Raw genomic sequence first — 13,392 nt, 5'->3', positions numbered from 1 at the left:
CCAAGTTTAGGACATAAACTTTGGTGAGTTTCTGGACAGTACAATTATATTTCCACGCCCGCTTTCTGCATGTACCGACTTCGATCAGTCGACTGCGCTGCTTTTGGACTTCAGGAACGCACTGCCTTGCATCAAGCCTGCTCATGTGTTCGACGACACCGACAAAACACCTTGTAAGTTCTCCGAATGAACTTAAGATAGAGTTTGTTCTAAGCGAATTTGTGTACTGCCTAGAGTTGTTTTTGTACGTTAACATGTATATATAGGTTATACTAGCTTGTTAGTTAAGAATATTTTGGCCGCTGCTAGAAGTAGTCTTTGCATCGTAGTCATTGCGAAATTTGCCGATTAATAGATATCGAAATTAAAATAAATATTGTTTATTGTTTCGAACGGCCTATGGATATGCCGAGCATATCACCCAGCTAGCGGAGTCTAAGCTCTTCGTGTGGTGAGCCCTTAATTTGGCCTTTGTACATAATTTACCTATATTTCTTTTTTACTTTCCTATCAACATAACTTATACGGTAAACGTGCAGAAAAGAAGCATTTTGCATGCAAAGAAGTGCTGGCAATCTAAGCAGTACTCTCTCCGTTCCTAAATACTCGTTCACGACAAGTATTTATGAATGGAGAAAGTACTGCACTTATGAGATACTAGTACTATACCTTGATTATTCAAGGTAGTGTTTTGATTAATTATTCAAGGTACAGTGAGATGCATGTATAGCAAAAGGGATCAATTCTCGCTCAAAACTTCCACTAATTAATGAGTACTGCATGCTCTACCGGACTCCCGGGCCGTATGATAGAAGACGACATGTCATGAGAACCACTCCGCATCCCATCCTTCGATCTCTCCTATGTCCATACTGCAAATAAAAAAAGACAGAGATATACAAATATTCCCCATTAGAAAAACTTTGCACCATACCTAATTTGGGTATAGCAGTCCCGTATAACATTTGCCTAATTACTTACCGCGGCCAGGAGACGTCTTCAGTACCGTAGTAGTCACCCAGATGATGCACCCCCGCCAGGACGACGTCAGAACCGCTTCCTCCCATGGTGCCCTGATGATGGCCGAGGATATCTCCAAAACAGTCCCCCTGCCTGTACTGCTTGGACGCGTCCTCCATCGTCTCTACGGCGGCCGCCTGCTGCTGCGCCACCGCGGTACTACCTTGAATACCGACGCTGTCCTGGAGCTTGCTCCACCACGCGGAGGTGACGAGGTTCATGGTGTCGCTCCACTCGATGTCGTGCTGCTCCCCGATGGAGTAGATCGCCGCCATCTCCTCGTCGTCCAGCGCCCGGTGCAGCTGCAGCTGGCCGGACGCCTCGCTCGCAACGGCAGCCGCAGCCGCAAGCGAACTGCTGTTCTGATCCGCGGTGACGGCGCCGGACGAAGACATGTAGTCGTTGCTGCCGGCCATCGTAGCCGACGGGGAAGAGTAGACCGAGTAGGAGGAAGCAGGCGACGGCTGGAGCAACGGCGTTATTGGATCCAAGGAGCTGCAGGCCGTGATGTCGTTCTTGCAGGCATCGTCGACGTCCACTACACCGCCAACATTAACACTACTGCTAGTGAAGCCCTGGAAGCTAAGGTTGAGTCCTAATGGCTGCGTAGGGAGGGGAAGCATCAAGTGATCCAAAGCATCGGCCTGCTGCATGGGTGCAACGGCTGGTGTACTGCTGTGATAAGGGAGCTGTAGCGGTGAGAAATAGCTACCGGTGCTGCTGCTGCTGGTGGTTGCTGTGAGGTGTGAGAACGGGGAGGAGTTGTACAAGTAATCCGAGAAGGAAGCGTAGGGGCTCATGGTCATGGGTGTACAGGCTACCCTGCTTCCCGTTTGGCTTTGCTCTTGCACTACCTGATGATGATGAACCTCTTGCTGCTGTTGCAACTGCAGCAGCTGTTGCTGCTGCTGCTGCTCTTTGGCTTGTCTCATGGAGGCCCTGTGGATCTTGAGAGCCGTGACGATCTCTCTCCTGGCCTCTGCCATGTTGAGTAGCCTCTCCTGGTATGGCCTGCTTGTGTGCAGCCTCCTCCTCACCTGCTTCTTGTGTGGCTGCTGCTGCTGCTGCTCTACTGGTGTTGTTTGGGCAGCTGCAGCTTGCTGCTCTTCCTCCTGTGGTTGGCCGTGTGGTTTGGTGCCCATGGTGCTGTAGTGGTGGTGGTCTTTGGATCTCGCTGTAGATGAGGAGCTAAGCTGCTTCACAAGGCTCCTAATGTATGCCCCTGAGAGGTGTGGCTCTTCTTGTTTGGTGTTGTTCTTTGAAGAGGACGAAACGGTAGGAACTAGCTTGTGGTTCCTCATTTCTCTTTCTCTTTCTAGCTACTCAGATTCTCTTTCTCGCTAAGGGAACACGAGGTGTATGGGGAGGTAGGGCGTGCAAGGGAGGGTGATGGGGGTGATATAAATAGGGTGGTACTACAAAAGCATATATATAGTTTGTTAGGATGCCATGTTATCCTTTTGGCAATGCATGCCATATGGTCTTCTTATGGTAGGTAGGTTGGCAGATAGTGTAGCTAGAACACGCAGCACACAACCGTGGGTCATCTTTTTGGTACTTGAATAACATTGACTCTTGCTCAAGTCTGAAAGTCTCCCCCACATCTCAGGGATAAACATATAAAATGTCTTGGCATATATATTCAAGGTCAATATTTCAAAATTTAATTATGTGGGTAAACTTCAGAAAACCACACTAGAATTGTGGCTAGGGTGTCAACAGGACAGAACCGAGCAGGTTTTTCCAGCCATGCAAATGTTGTGTCGTAAGTTTTTTCGCCTAGCCCACATGTTTCGGTTTTGACCATTTGACCGAATCCGACAATATGGGTCCACATGTAAGGTGCCATGTGGTTATTTTCTCCCAAGCACTTGTCCATGTATGATTCTTAACCGGTTCATCCTAACCCTTCCATCTACACCTTGACCTGATTTCACCAACCAACCAACTAGAGCTGCAAGTTTGTGACTCTCCTTAGTTCAACCAAATGAACTAGTTTTTCAAAAAGTTGTGTCATTTTGAAACTTTAGTTCATTTGGTTGAACTAAGAAGAGTCAATGGGTACCCCGAGAGTCACAAACTTGCAGCTCTGCAACCAACTAACCAACGCCAGCGCACTAGACTTACCGCCTCTCTCTGCAACCACATGCCTGTAGGCCCTTGAATCTGCCGCTCACGCATCTACAATGGCCTTCTCATCTAGTTTCCTGCCCGCCGAGCCATGCTCCTCTGCCTCACTAGAACCGCCAACGACGACTCCGATCCTTCCAGGCCAGCATCATCCGCTCCCTTCTCCCGACCCATTGCACAGCACACGGAGGACCCCGACCAAATTCGGGGATCTGAAGGAGGAGCCCGACCAAATTCGGGTATATCAAGAGGAGCCTGACCAAATACGGGAACCTCAAGGAGTAGCCCAACCAAAACCTTCGCACGTCGAGCGATTGGCACGGTGGGAGCACGCTATTTGGCACTACAACTTCACCACCTTGGAGTTCCTGAGCGCCTCGAACATCACTACCAACCAATACTCCGGCACCAGCCGCCCGAACTTGTATCGCACCCCGCACGTATTCCACAACGTCTTTGGCCCTGTCCTACATTTTGGATCGGGCGGAAACCTGTTAGAATCCTACGTAACAAGTAGGTGGGGTGAAAAGCCAAGTGACACTTGCATGTTGGCTGATATTGTCGGATTGGCTCTCAAATGGCCTAAACCAAGAGATTTCGGTTAGGTTAAAAAACTGGCCGCACAACATGTGGGCGACTGGAAAAAAACTGCTCGTTTTTTTCTTTTGAAATCTTGGCGGCACACTAGCGTGGTTTTCTGAAATTTACTCAAATTCTTAGACAAAGATAAAGAGTCAAAACTAAAATGAGCCGAATCTGGGATCAGTCCAATGCTGGAAAGCTGGGATGTACATTCAACACCAATTTAAAACTCCTAGTTTTAGTTTATAGAAAAATCCGCCAACATTCAGAATCCCAAATTAATTCGTTTTATTAAATCTGTTGTTATATATATTTTCATAGGGTACTCATTTGACTTAGGACAAACATATATAGAACTGCTTTTTTTAGAAACGGAGAGAGTATGTACCAACCCAACTTGTGTGCATTGCTTCATTGGTGGAAGTTGTAGAAACATGCAAATGGAAATTTCAGTCAAAATAGCTAGCAGAATATACAGTAGCTACGAAATAAGACTTGCACATGGATGCAAAGCATGTACGACTATACAGGCACATGCATACAAAAAATATGCATGCTGGTCGATTTTTCAAATATGGCAAACTCTTTTATTCAGCTGCGCGCACTCGATCACTACAACTGACTCGAAAAGCGATAAGATTCATCAATCAACCACATAAGGATAAGCAGGTGGTCTACGCAGATAGATGTGCATGATTTCTTCGATTCTGTCATGCATGGACCGATCGATTCAGCTTCACAGAGAACTTGGAACATTGAATATACATAGATGATCAATGGCAGTCGTCTAGCCGTCAAGTGCAGTCCTCCCCATCCCTGATTGTGCCCTACTCGCTCATAGAATGATTGCCTATGTACGGATCGCTCTCTCTCTCTCTCTGTCTGAGACCACATGCATAAAGCTAGCTAATTTCGGTAGGAATACAAGAAACTAGAGTAAAGCACTGTCGTCTGTCTAAAGGGCCGAAAGGAAACTGGCGTGTACCGATTGTAAAAGATCATTAATTCGTTGGATGATCCAAAACTGAATGGAGATGGGCTGCCCGGCCACATACATGATAAAACATTTTCGGCTTCCGCACGTGATGATGTTTATCGGGTGCCTACAGTATATCCACGCAACGACACGACATTGGTGAATGAGAAGGCGGTTAAGTTTGTTTCAATCACTTTCCGGCGCGGATCATTCAAAGCTTGCCCATCTGATCCTGTGTGAGTGTATGCAGACCGGGGCCCACTGTCGACCGCCTCAGCTGCCAGCTTGAATGATCCTACGGCCTGGCTTTCTAGCTAGTACTGTAAATGTATAGAGCTAGCTAGCTCACCGCGCATGTCCTGCTGATCATGTACTACGTGACCTCAGAGCAGGAATAACAATGGGCTATAGGCTGGTCAGAAGAATTTAAATACTATATTGGTGTTTAGTTGGAGGAAAGAGAAGATGAAAAAGAAGAAAAGTTAGAGTAGTAGTCACTAGCCACTTTGTGAGACTGTAATGTGAGCCTAATAAAATAGTGTATTCTTATAACCAATTTATTATAAATGCTAACTATTGTATTAATTAAAAATGATATGACAAAGCTTACGGCCAGTCAGCAGGTTAAACTTTAATCTTGTTCTCATATAGTAAGGTTTAATAACATAGCGTCTTAAAATTTCTCTTACTAAGTCTCCATAAAACAGAGTGCAAATAAAAAGAGTCATGCAACGCATAAGTCGACGAAATAAAACACATTTCATATTACAATCAGAATATATCACATCACATGCATGACCATGCTTCCTTCTCTTGTCATGGTGCACGCGTGCGGAATGAACTAAAATAATGATCCCCATCCCCGTGTACAGAGGCACATATATGAAACATCTCCATCCATTGACGCTTTGAGATGTGCCTCTCCTCCTAGCTTCAAACCTATATCGATCCTACGTACCTAGAGTGTCGTCCTTTGACCATGGGGAAGGGAATGCCGTCCTGGAACAGGGTTTATGTGCGGTAGCTAGGGCATGCGATCAAAGAGTTACATATACAGAAATTAAGCAATCATGCATTTATTTTGCTGCCACGCACGGCCATTAATTTGCTTGCAGGGATGGACGTAACATCCTATAGGCTAGTAGCTAGCTAGTTATCTCTACGGAAGCATCTCTGTACAACCTAGCTAGGGTTACTACACATCATGTTGCTAGTAGCTAGGCTCTCGTACGTGCGTACGTATTGTACACACGTAGGTTTGTTAGGTTATAGGCGCAACTGATCCACTTGCAATCTTGCCGAGAGGGCCCAAAACACTCGCTTCACCGTGCCTAACACTCTGCAAAATACACTCGATTTGGTTAATAAAAGATCATTTGCCGCGAGTGTTTCCTTTGCAACACTCCATAAAGAGAGACTCTCGGTAAAAAAAATAACGAAACGATAGAAGACGGTATATCCACCACACTCGATAAAGATGGTTTAAAATAAATAAAAACGTCACAGCCGCAGAATCCAGGTCCACCACCCAAAACCCACCACAACCACGCAGGTTGTCGCTCACCGCATCCGCACAGCCACCGCTTGCCAGATCTGCAGTCGTACAGCCCACCTCGCCTGCCGTGTGGACAGCCGGCCGGGCCGGGATCCACGTAGAGCACGTGCCACAATCCATCACACAACGGCCATAGGAAGTCTGGTTGTCGCTGGTGAGGCCAGGCCACACCAGCACCGAGAAGAGCCTGCCCCACCACCACCATTTGCTGTGCGGGCTTTGCACTGTGGCATCCTCCGGCGAAGGCGGGGGATTGGTTGGGAGGAGATCCTATCGGTGTCTAGGGTTCCATTGCACCGAGTCGAGCAGAGGGGGATAAGGCTATAGTGTTGTTGTTTTCGCTCAGAGAATTAATGGTAGGGATCCCACATGAATTACCCACTCAAATTTTGTGCATTGATCTAGAGTATGCATGATTCCGACTTATTTAGAATAAAGTGATGAGGCGTAATTCGATACGACCCCCCCCCCCCCCCCGGCGTAAGTCATCGGGTTTCCAGGGTCCCGTGACTTAAGTCAGGCCCCTGTAGGTATAGCCCGCCGTAAGCCCATATCCAAGCCTTGTATAACGCCGTAGTCGCGTACGTATTCGTCTATGGCGTCGAGGTAACCCGCCCGCAAATGTAAATAGGAAAAAGAAAAGAAAAGGAAATGAAAAAAAAACAGAAACGGCCGGATCAACGCCACGAATCGCGCACGCGATACATTCTCGGCTGGCGGTTTCCAAAACAAAATCATGCGGCGGCCCCCATCTGCGATTCTGTCCGGCGGAAGAGACCCGACGCCACCTCGCCATCCTTTTACACAGATCTCCGTGAAAACTCCGGCGGCCGAACACATATATCGACGGAGTGGTCTCGTTCGACCAACCCTGTCGTGGTTCCCGCCTCCTCCGTTCGTCTGAAGGTAATGCCGTGCTTTCATGCTATTGGCGTCCACGCCAACCTCATGTAGGTTAGCCTAGCTAGCGCTATAGTTTAGCTTCGCCACCCAGGTAGCCACCTATACATTCTGGCTTTTTCATTATCAATAACATCGCAAGTTCATGTGGTTGTGCAGTGCTGAGGTATGGAGGATGACAACAGATACGCGGGCGGGGATTCTAGTTCGGATAATGAATCTACGTCGTCTAGTCCTAGGAACGGGCCCTCTGGTGGCGAAGGAACCGACGATGGAAACGTGAGGCTTGAGCACGAATTAGGTGTTGATCATGAGCAGGCCGATCCTGCTGATTCGGACTACATGAGCGATGTAAGCTGTATACCTCGTTTCCTATTCATACCTGAAGCGATGAAAAATACAAGGAACGTGACGCCAAGTTATGACACGTATGGTTTCATTTCTTTTCACAGTCCATGATGGGTTCCGGCGATGAATATGAATACATTGGGGATTCGGACATTGACATGGGGCATGAAGAAGACCCTGAAGAATCGGAGGTTATTACGGGGTCCTACTCGGCATGCACGAGTGTGGTACGTTGATCATCTGTTACATGATGAAATGATATTGAGACTTATATATGTATTTCACATTGTGTAGTTGCAAGACCATCTTCAGGATGAAGAAGCGGGAGACTGCAATTTTAATATGAACATTGAACTTGACGAGGATCGGCGTGGTAGATACCGTCAGATAATGGAGATGTTTTTTTATTCGGAAGATGCTGCTTACAGTTTTTACAACAACTATGCTAAAGAAAATGGATTCAGCATAAGAAGAGACAAGGTGAAATGAACCAAGAATGCTTTCGGACAAGTACGCTTAAGGCGTTTTGTCTGTTCGAGGGAAGGCAAACGTCATAAGAGGTACTTTGCCAACCTGGGAGGCCGCTCGCAAAGGCTAAGGGCTGAATCTCGATGCAACTGCAAAGCGCATCTCGTTGTGAAGCTCGACCGTCAGCGTGGGGTTTGGGTTGTTGCAAGGTTCGACGACCTCCACAACCATATATTGGCCAAAGCGGATGAAGTCCCATTTCTTCGGTTGCATAGGAAAATCAAAGATTTTCAGAAAGCAGAAGTTTTAGCATTGGGAGCTGCTGGGGTCAGAAAGCACATGATCATGAGTAGCTTCATAAGCAAATACAGCGAAGTGGGATTCGTGAGACGGGACATGTATAATGTGTGCCAGAGAGAAGAGAAAGCTGATTAAGAAGGGTGACGCGTCCACCTCACTCGGCATTATGCTCACCAGGAGGGACAATGATCCTGATTTTTTTTTGAGTACCAGGTAGATGAGATGGGACGTCTGCGAAGCATGTTCTCGTGTGATTCGCAGTCACGTCAGGACTATCAGGATTTCGGCAACGTCGTCGTGTTTGACAATACCTACAAGATGAACCAGTATGGCATGCCATTCATTCCCTTTGTTGGTCTGGACAATCACCGTAAGACCACAGTTTTTGGGTGCGCCATCGTTTCAGACGAGACTGAAGAAACTTACGTATGGCTGCTCCAAACATTCTTGAGAGCCATGTGTCAGAAGAAACCGAAGGCTGTGATCACTGATGGTGACGCTTCTATGATCAGGGCTATTAGGGCCGTCCTCACAGGCGTATGGCACCGTCTATGTTCTTGGCACATAGAGAAAAACATGAAGAAGCACCTTAGTTTCAAATCAAGAAAAGAGTTCCGGTCTCTTTTATACTACACCACTTCAGAAGACACATTTGAAGACAGGTGGAACGCGTTTGTTCAGAAATGGCGGACAGATAGAACAAAACCATGTACAGAAAGAAAAGACTGTGGGCCGCCTCAGGGGCGGACGTAGGACAAAAATCGAGTGGGGGCACCCATGTTTAGGGAAATCATGCTAATGTAGTATTAAATGCCTAAATATAACACAAAGTCTAGACAGACTATCACTGAAGTGAACTAACCTTTATTGACAAGTGAGAAAAATGACACTGAGATAGCATAATATGACATCCTGTAAATTAATGCGGACTAGAGACAAATTGCAGTTGCTTCCCAAGTAATAGTGTTACCCGTGGAGAGAAAATATGAGTTAAATAGTACTAGCTATGTAAACAGATTACTAATGACAGTAAACAAAGAAAGGGAATAAGCTACATTACACTGCATTCTTCCCACGACGATTTTTCATCTTGTGGAATTCATCGACTATCACTTCATTGGTGATTGTGTCTAGCATACCCTTTTCTACAAAGCAAATCAGGTTATGGCTCATATAGTCATCCCCAATTTTGTTCCGCAAAGCATTCTTCACAATCTTCATAGCTGAAAAACATCTCTCGACGGTTGCAGTGGCAACAGGAAGAGTAAGTGCTAGTTTCAAAGCCCTGTAGACCAAATAATAGGAAAGATGCTTCCTTGTATCCACCATCAGTTTAGCTAAATCAACTATGCTTTCCAAGATAGCAAACCGTGTATCATGGAGTACATTATCTATGTACAGGTCCAGTTCATGCTCAAGAGTCACCATATCCACGTCACTAAAATCATTTGGGTAAAATGTCGCTAATTTCATCAACTTCTCCTTGTCAAAACAGCTAAATAAATCACTCGGGCTCAAAGTAGATATGTATATAAACAAGTCGGAATTCACCTCATTGAATCTATCATGGAACTCTTTTCCTAATAGATCCAAAACAGCAAAGTAACAATCTATACGAAAGTGATGCTCATTGTTAATGCCAGTCTTTTGTCTTGGCTTGCTTGGATTCACATATTCTTTTTCCATGTCCAACACGGAAATGTCATGCTTATTGCAAAAGCAGTATACCTTGTTCAAAAGAGAATCCCAGCCCTCATCAGTTCTAAGCTTTTCCAACTCTCGCTTGGTGGATTCCACATCTGAAACTGCATTTAAAATGTCTTTGTCCTTTCTCTGTAATGTTTTTGACAGCCCATTTGTCAAAGCTAAAATCATCATCATCATATGTAAACAGAATACAAATTCAAATGACTGAAAATATTTTAATAGGCCATTAGTTTGCCGTCTCTTAATTCCATCGGTGCCATCTTCCTGAACATATTCTAGAACTTTAACAACTGAAGGAAACATCTTTGACAAGCCCACCAATGTTTTATAATGAGAGTTCCATCGAGTGTCACCTGGTCTTTGAAGAGCAAGTTCTTGGTTCAGTCCGGTTCCTGTAGCAATCTCTCCACTTCCAATTGCTTTCCTCACTTCTTCTTGGTGACTCTCTCGAAGTATGTCCTTTCTTTTGCAAGATGAACCAACCACAATCAACAAAAGTGATATCATATCAAAGAAATTCCCAACATCAATTTTTTCCTTTGCAATGGCCACAACAGCCAGGTTAAGCTTATGAGCAAAACAATGTGTATAATATGCAGAGCTGTTCTCTCTCAAAATTTTAGCTTTCAAACCATTAAATTCACCTGACATGTTACTTGCGCCATCATAACCTTGGCCTCTCACTTGGTTTAGACTCAAACCAAATTTCGCAAGTATAAAATCAATGGAAGACTTGAGATAAGAGGCTGTTGTCTCCTCTACATGAGCAACACCAACGAAACTTTCATTTAATACTCCATTTTTATTGACATATCGAAGAACCGTTGCCATTTTTTCTTTGTCCGAAACATCTCGACACTCATCAACCGACAAGCTGAACACACCACCATTGCCAATTTCTTCCCTTATAATGTCCAATATTTTTCTTGCAAAGCACTCTGTAATATCTTTTTGAATTGATGGAGACAACATTTGATTATTATGTGGAGCATTCTTAAATGCCTTGGCAATAACATCATTATGTTTGATAGTATAATCCATCATCTCTCGATAATTTCCTTTATTTTCAGACTCCTTTGATTCATCATGTCCACGAAAAGGCTGTCCCTGATGCAGCAAGTACCGGGAAACATAATTGCAGCATTTAAACGAATGAGATGCTCATTTTTCTCAATTTGGCTCTGTTTATGCAAGGCTGCAGGGATTGACTGATCCTTTTTCATTAGATCCTCACAACCTTTGAGTGCCCTGTTATGAAAACTATTACGGTCACCAATATGAGTCACCAATCGCTCTGTCTTATTCCATGAGTTGAACCCATCTACTACAAATGCATCATGACCATGGTGATTCTCTTTGATGCTGTCCCTAAACAAATAGCAGCAAAAACAAAAGGCTTTTTTCTCATTGGGGTCGTACTCTAGCCAATTAGCATACTTCTCATACCAATCTGGATTGAAGCGCCTCATCTTCTTATTTTTCCCAAATGGGGTATATGCAAACTCACAATCACGAGGCTGAAAAGGTCCCCAACATAAGTACTTCCTCCTTATCTCTTCCTGCTGATTGGGGTGATAATCTGACATCCTCTTCCTTTTACTTGGATCTCTCGGAAGCTTGTTTAAGTCAATTAGTTCAGGCACTCCAGAATTTCTTTTCAAAAATCTGTCCATTATCTCCCTGCCAAATAAATAAAACATTTACTATAAATGACCATCTAATAGATTCTGCAGACAAGAAAAGAAATCTGTAAAATAGATTGATGACAACCGATAACCTTGATTTGGGGACAACTGACGGAAGAAATTGGGGACAACGTGAGCAGCCGGCGCCTGGCAAATAGCTTGGCGCCTCCGCCCTCCGGTGATGGGCGTCGCCGCGTCGGGCGATCGGCGATTGGCCTGGCGGCGTTTATGGCTTTGTTTCGTATATGAACCGTCGTACCACGAAGTCGAAGCGTCAGCCGCTAGGCAGAGAAGAAGCAGCGAAACGCCTGTTGGTATACACATGCAAGTACCTAGCTGGGTTGTCCATGGGCCGTGAGTCAGGTCCAACTTGTGCAAATAGGCAACAGGGAGAGATGGACTGGGGGCATACGTATTACTTGACTGGGGGCGTACGAAGCAGGGAACGGAACACCTATAAGGGAAACAAAAAATTGACTGGGGCCTGGGACCCCAGTCACGTCAACGTGCGTCCGCCCCTGGGCCGCCTCCTATCTCTGGGAGGATTTTTTCTAGGTATGAAAAACAATCAAAGAAGTGAAAGTCTGAACTCATGCCTCCACCTTCACCCTGACTTCAGAATGACTCTCGTCGATTTGGTAGTGCACTATGAGAATGCAATTATTCGTATCCACGAGGCAGAGGCCTGCAGCTGTTCTCAGACACTAGCTGTGGCAGTTACAAACTGTAAGGCGATCGAGGTGGCCGCTTCACGTGTGTTCACTCCGGCAAACTTTTATATGGTGCAGAAAGATCTCAAGATTATTGGCGGCCTACAAGTGTTTGATGTACACGACGGAGATCCTCGCCGTTTCATCGTAGGATGGAAAAACAACAACAAGTACAGGTTCGCCGTGGACTACACACCTGGAAGTTCTGAAGAAACTATCAAGTGCAGCTGTCGTAGGATGGCTCGTAAGGGTCTCCCTTGCAAGCATATCCTCTACATACTAAAGGTATTGAAATTGGAAGAAATTCCTCAGTGTTGTGTTCTTCCACGCTTCTCAAAAAGGGCCAAGCATGGAGTGCCCGCGAGGCGAAACAACGATCTGTTTGCATGGGGATGGTTCGGAACAGGGGAGCGGAAACGATATAGCGACCTTAGCGTATTAGGCTCGGAGGCTTTCCATGTCGTGTGCAATGATCGGGTCCTGTTCGGTGAGATGAAAGGATTCTTGAAGAACATGATATCGAAGAAACAAGCTGAGGGCAACAGATTCTTCGACGAAGAAGATGGTAAGAAAACAGAAATCACACACCCATTGATTGGTGATCCAGTCAAAGTTTGTACCAAAGGAGCGCCCAAGCAGAAGACAAAATTTCGGCCCGGCCAGAACTCGCCCGTAACGAAAAATGGCCGGCCACTAGCATACGACGAGCGAACAAAACCGCAGGTGTGCAGCGCTTGCAAGCTTCCAGGCCATAACATACGCAGCAAAGTTTGCAAACTACATCCGTCGCAAGGGCCTTCAGACATCACTAATCGTCAATACATTTTAACTGAATTACTTTGTTGCTGAATTTTTGCCGTATCTTTTTGTGCAGCAAAGCAGATGGGAACTAAAAGGGCAGGGCCGGCGTGCATCTTTTTTTTTTAAATTTCAATGATCTATATTTTATGAACTTTATTGTACTCCTATATTTCGAGTGGTAATGTAGCCTGTCATGAGCGGATAAGAATG

General features: G+C 45.5%; 2 protein-coding genes across 3 annotated transcripts; both read right to left on the bottom strand.

The window, feature by feature from the left end:
• Window positions 1-96: 96 nt before the first annotated feature.
• Window positions 97-2,380, bottom strand: LOC112270015 (AT-rich binding protein). 2 transcript variants are annotated; one of them, XM_024457623.1, is made up of 3 exons: window positions 982-2,380; window positions 790-872; window positions 97-137 (listed from the first exon to the last, which is right to left on the bottom strand). In XM_024457623.1, exons 1-2 carry the CDS (start codon window positions 2,319-2,321, stop codon window positions 824-826), a joined length of 1,389 nt encoding a protein of 462 aa, XP_024313391.1. In that variant the 5' UTR covers window positions 2,322-2,380; the 3' UTR covers window positions 97-137; window positions 790-823. The 2 variants fall into 2 exon arrangements, with proteins under 2 accessions (XP_024313391.1, XP_024313390.1); XM_024457622.1 differs by lacking the exon at window positions 97-137 and having other exon boundaries at window positions 577-872.
• Window positions 2,381-9,335: 6,955 nt separating this feature from the next.
• On the bottom strand, window positions 9,336-10,637 carry LOC100824257. The gene is made up of 4 exons (XM_010231835.1): window positions 10,340-10,637; window positions 10,008-10,144; window positions 9,831-9,859; window positions 9,336-9,717 (listed from the first exon to the last, which is right to left on the bottom strand). The coding sequence occupies exons 1-4, from the start codon at window positions 10,635-10,637 to the stop codon at window positions 9,336-9,338; spliced, it is 846 nt and encodes a 281-aa protein (XP_010230137.1).
• Between the last annotated feature and the right edge of the window lie 2,755 nt (window positions 10,638-13,392).

The sequence above is a fragment of the Brachypodium distachyon genome, chromosome 1, assembly GCF_000005505.3.
Source record: "Brachypodium distachyon strain Bd21 chromosome 1, Brachypodium_distachyon_v3.0, whole genome shotgun sequence".
Lineage (NCBI taxonomy): Eukaryota > Viridiplantae > Streptophyta > Magnoliopsida > Poales > Poaceae > Brachypodium > Brachypodium distachyon.
This window is presented reverse-complemented; position numbering and strand designations above follow the sequence as displayed.

Coding starts and splice junctions, on each gene's coding strand:
- LOC112270015 (XM_024457623.1), bottom strand. CDS start 2,321: ATGAGGAACCACAAGCTAGTTCCTACCGTTTCGTCCTCTTCAAAGAAC. Junction 873..981: donor GAAGACGTCTCCTGGCCGCG/GTAAGTAATTAG, acceptor TTTTATTTGCAG/TATGGACATAGGAGAGATCG.
- LOC100824257 (XM_010231835.1), bottom strand. CDS start 10,637: ATGTCAGGTGAATTTAATGGTTTGAAAGCTAAAATTTTGAGAGAGAAC. Junction 10,145..10,339: donor ACTTGCTCTTCAAAGACCAG/GTGACACTCGAT, acceptor TGATGATTTTAG/CTTTGACAAATGGGCTGTCA. Junction 9,718..9,830: donor TCCATGATAGATTCAATGAG/GTGAATTCCGAC, acceptor AAATGATTTTAG/TGACGTGGATATGGTGACTC.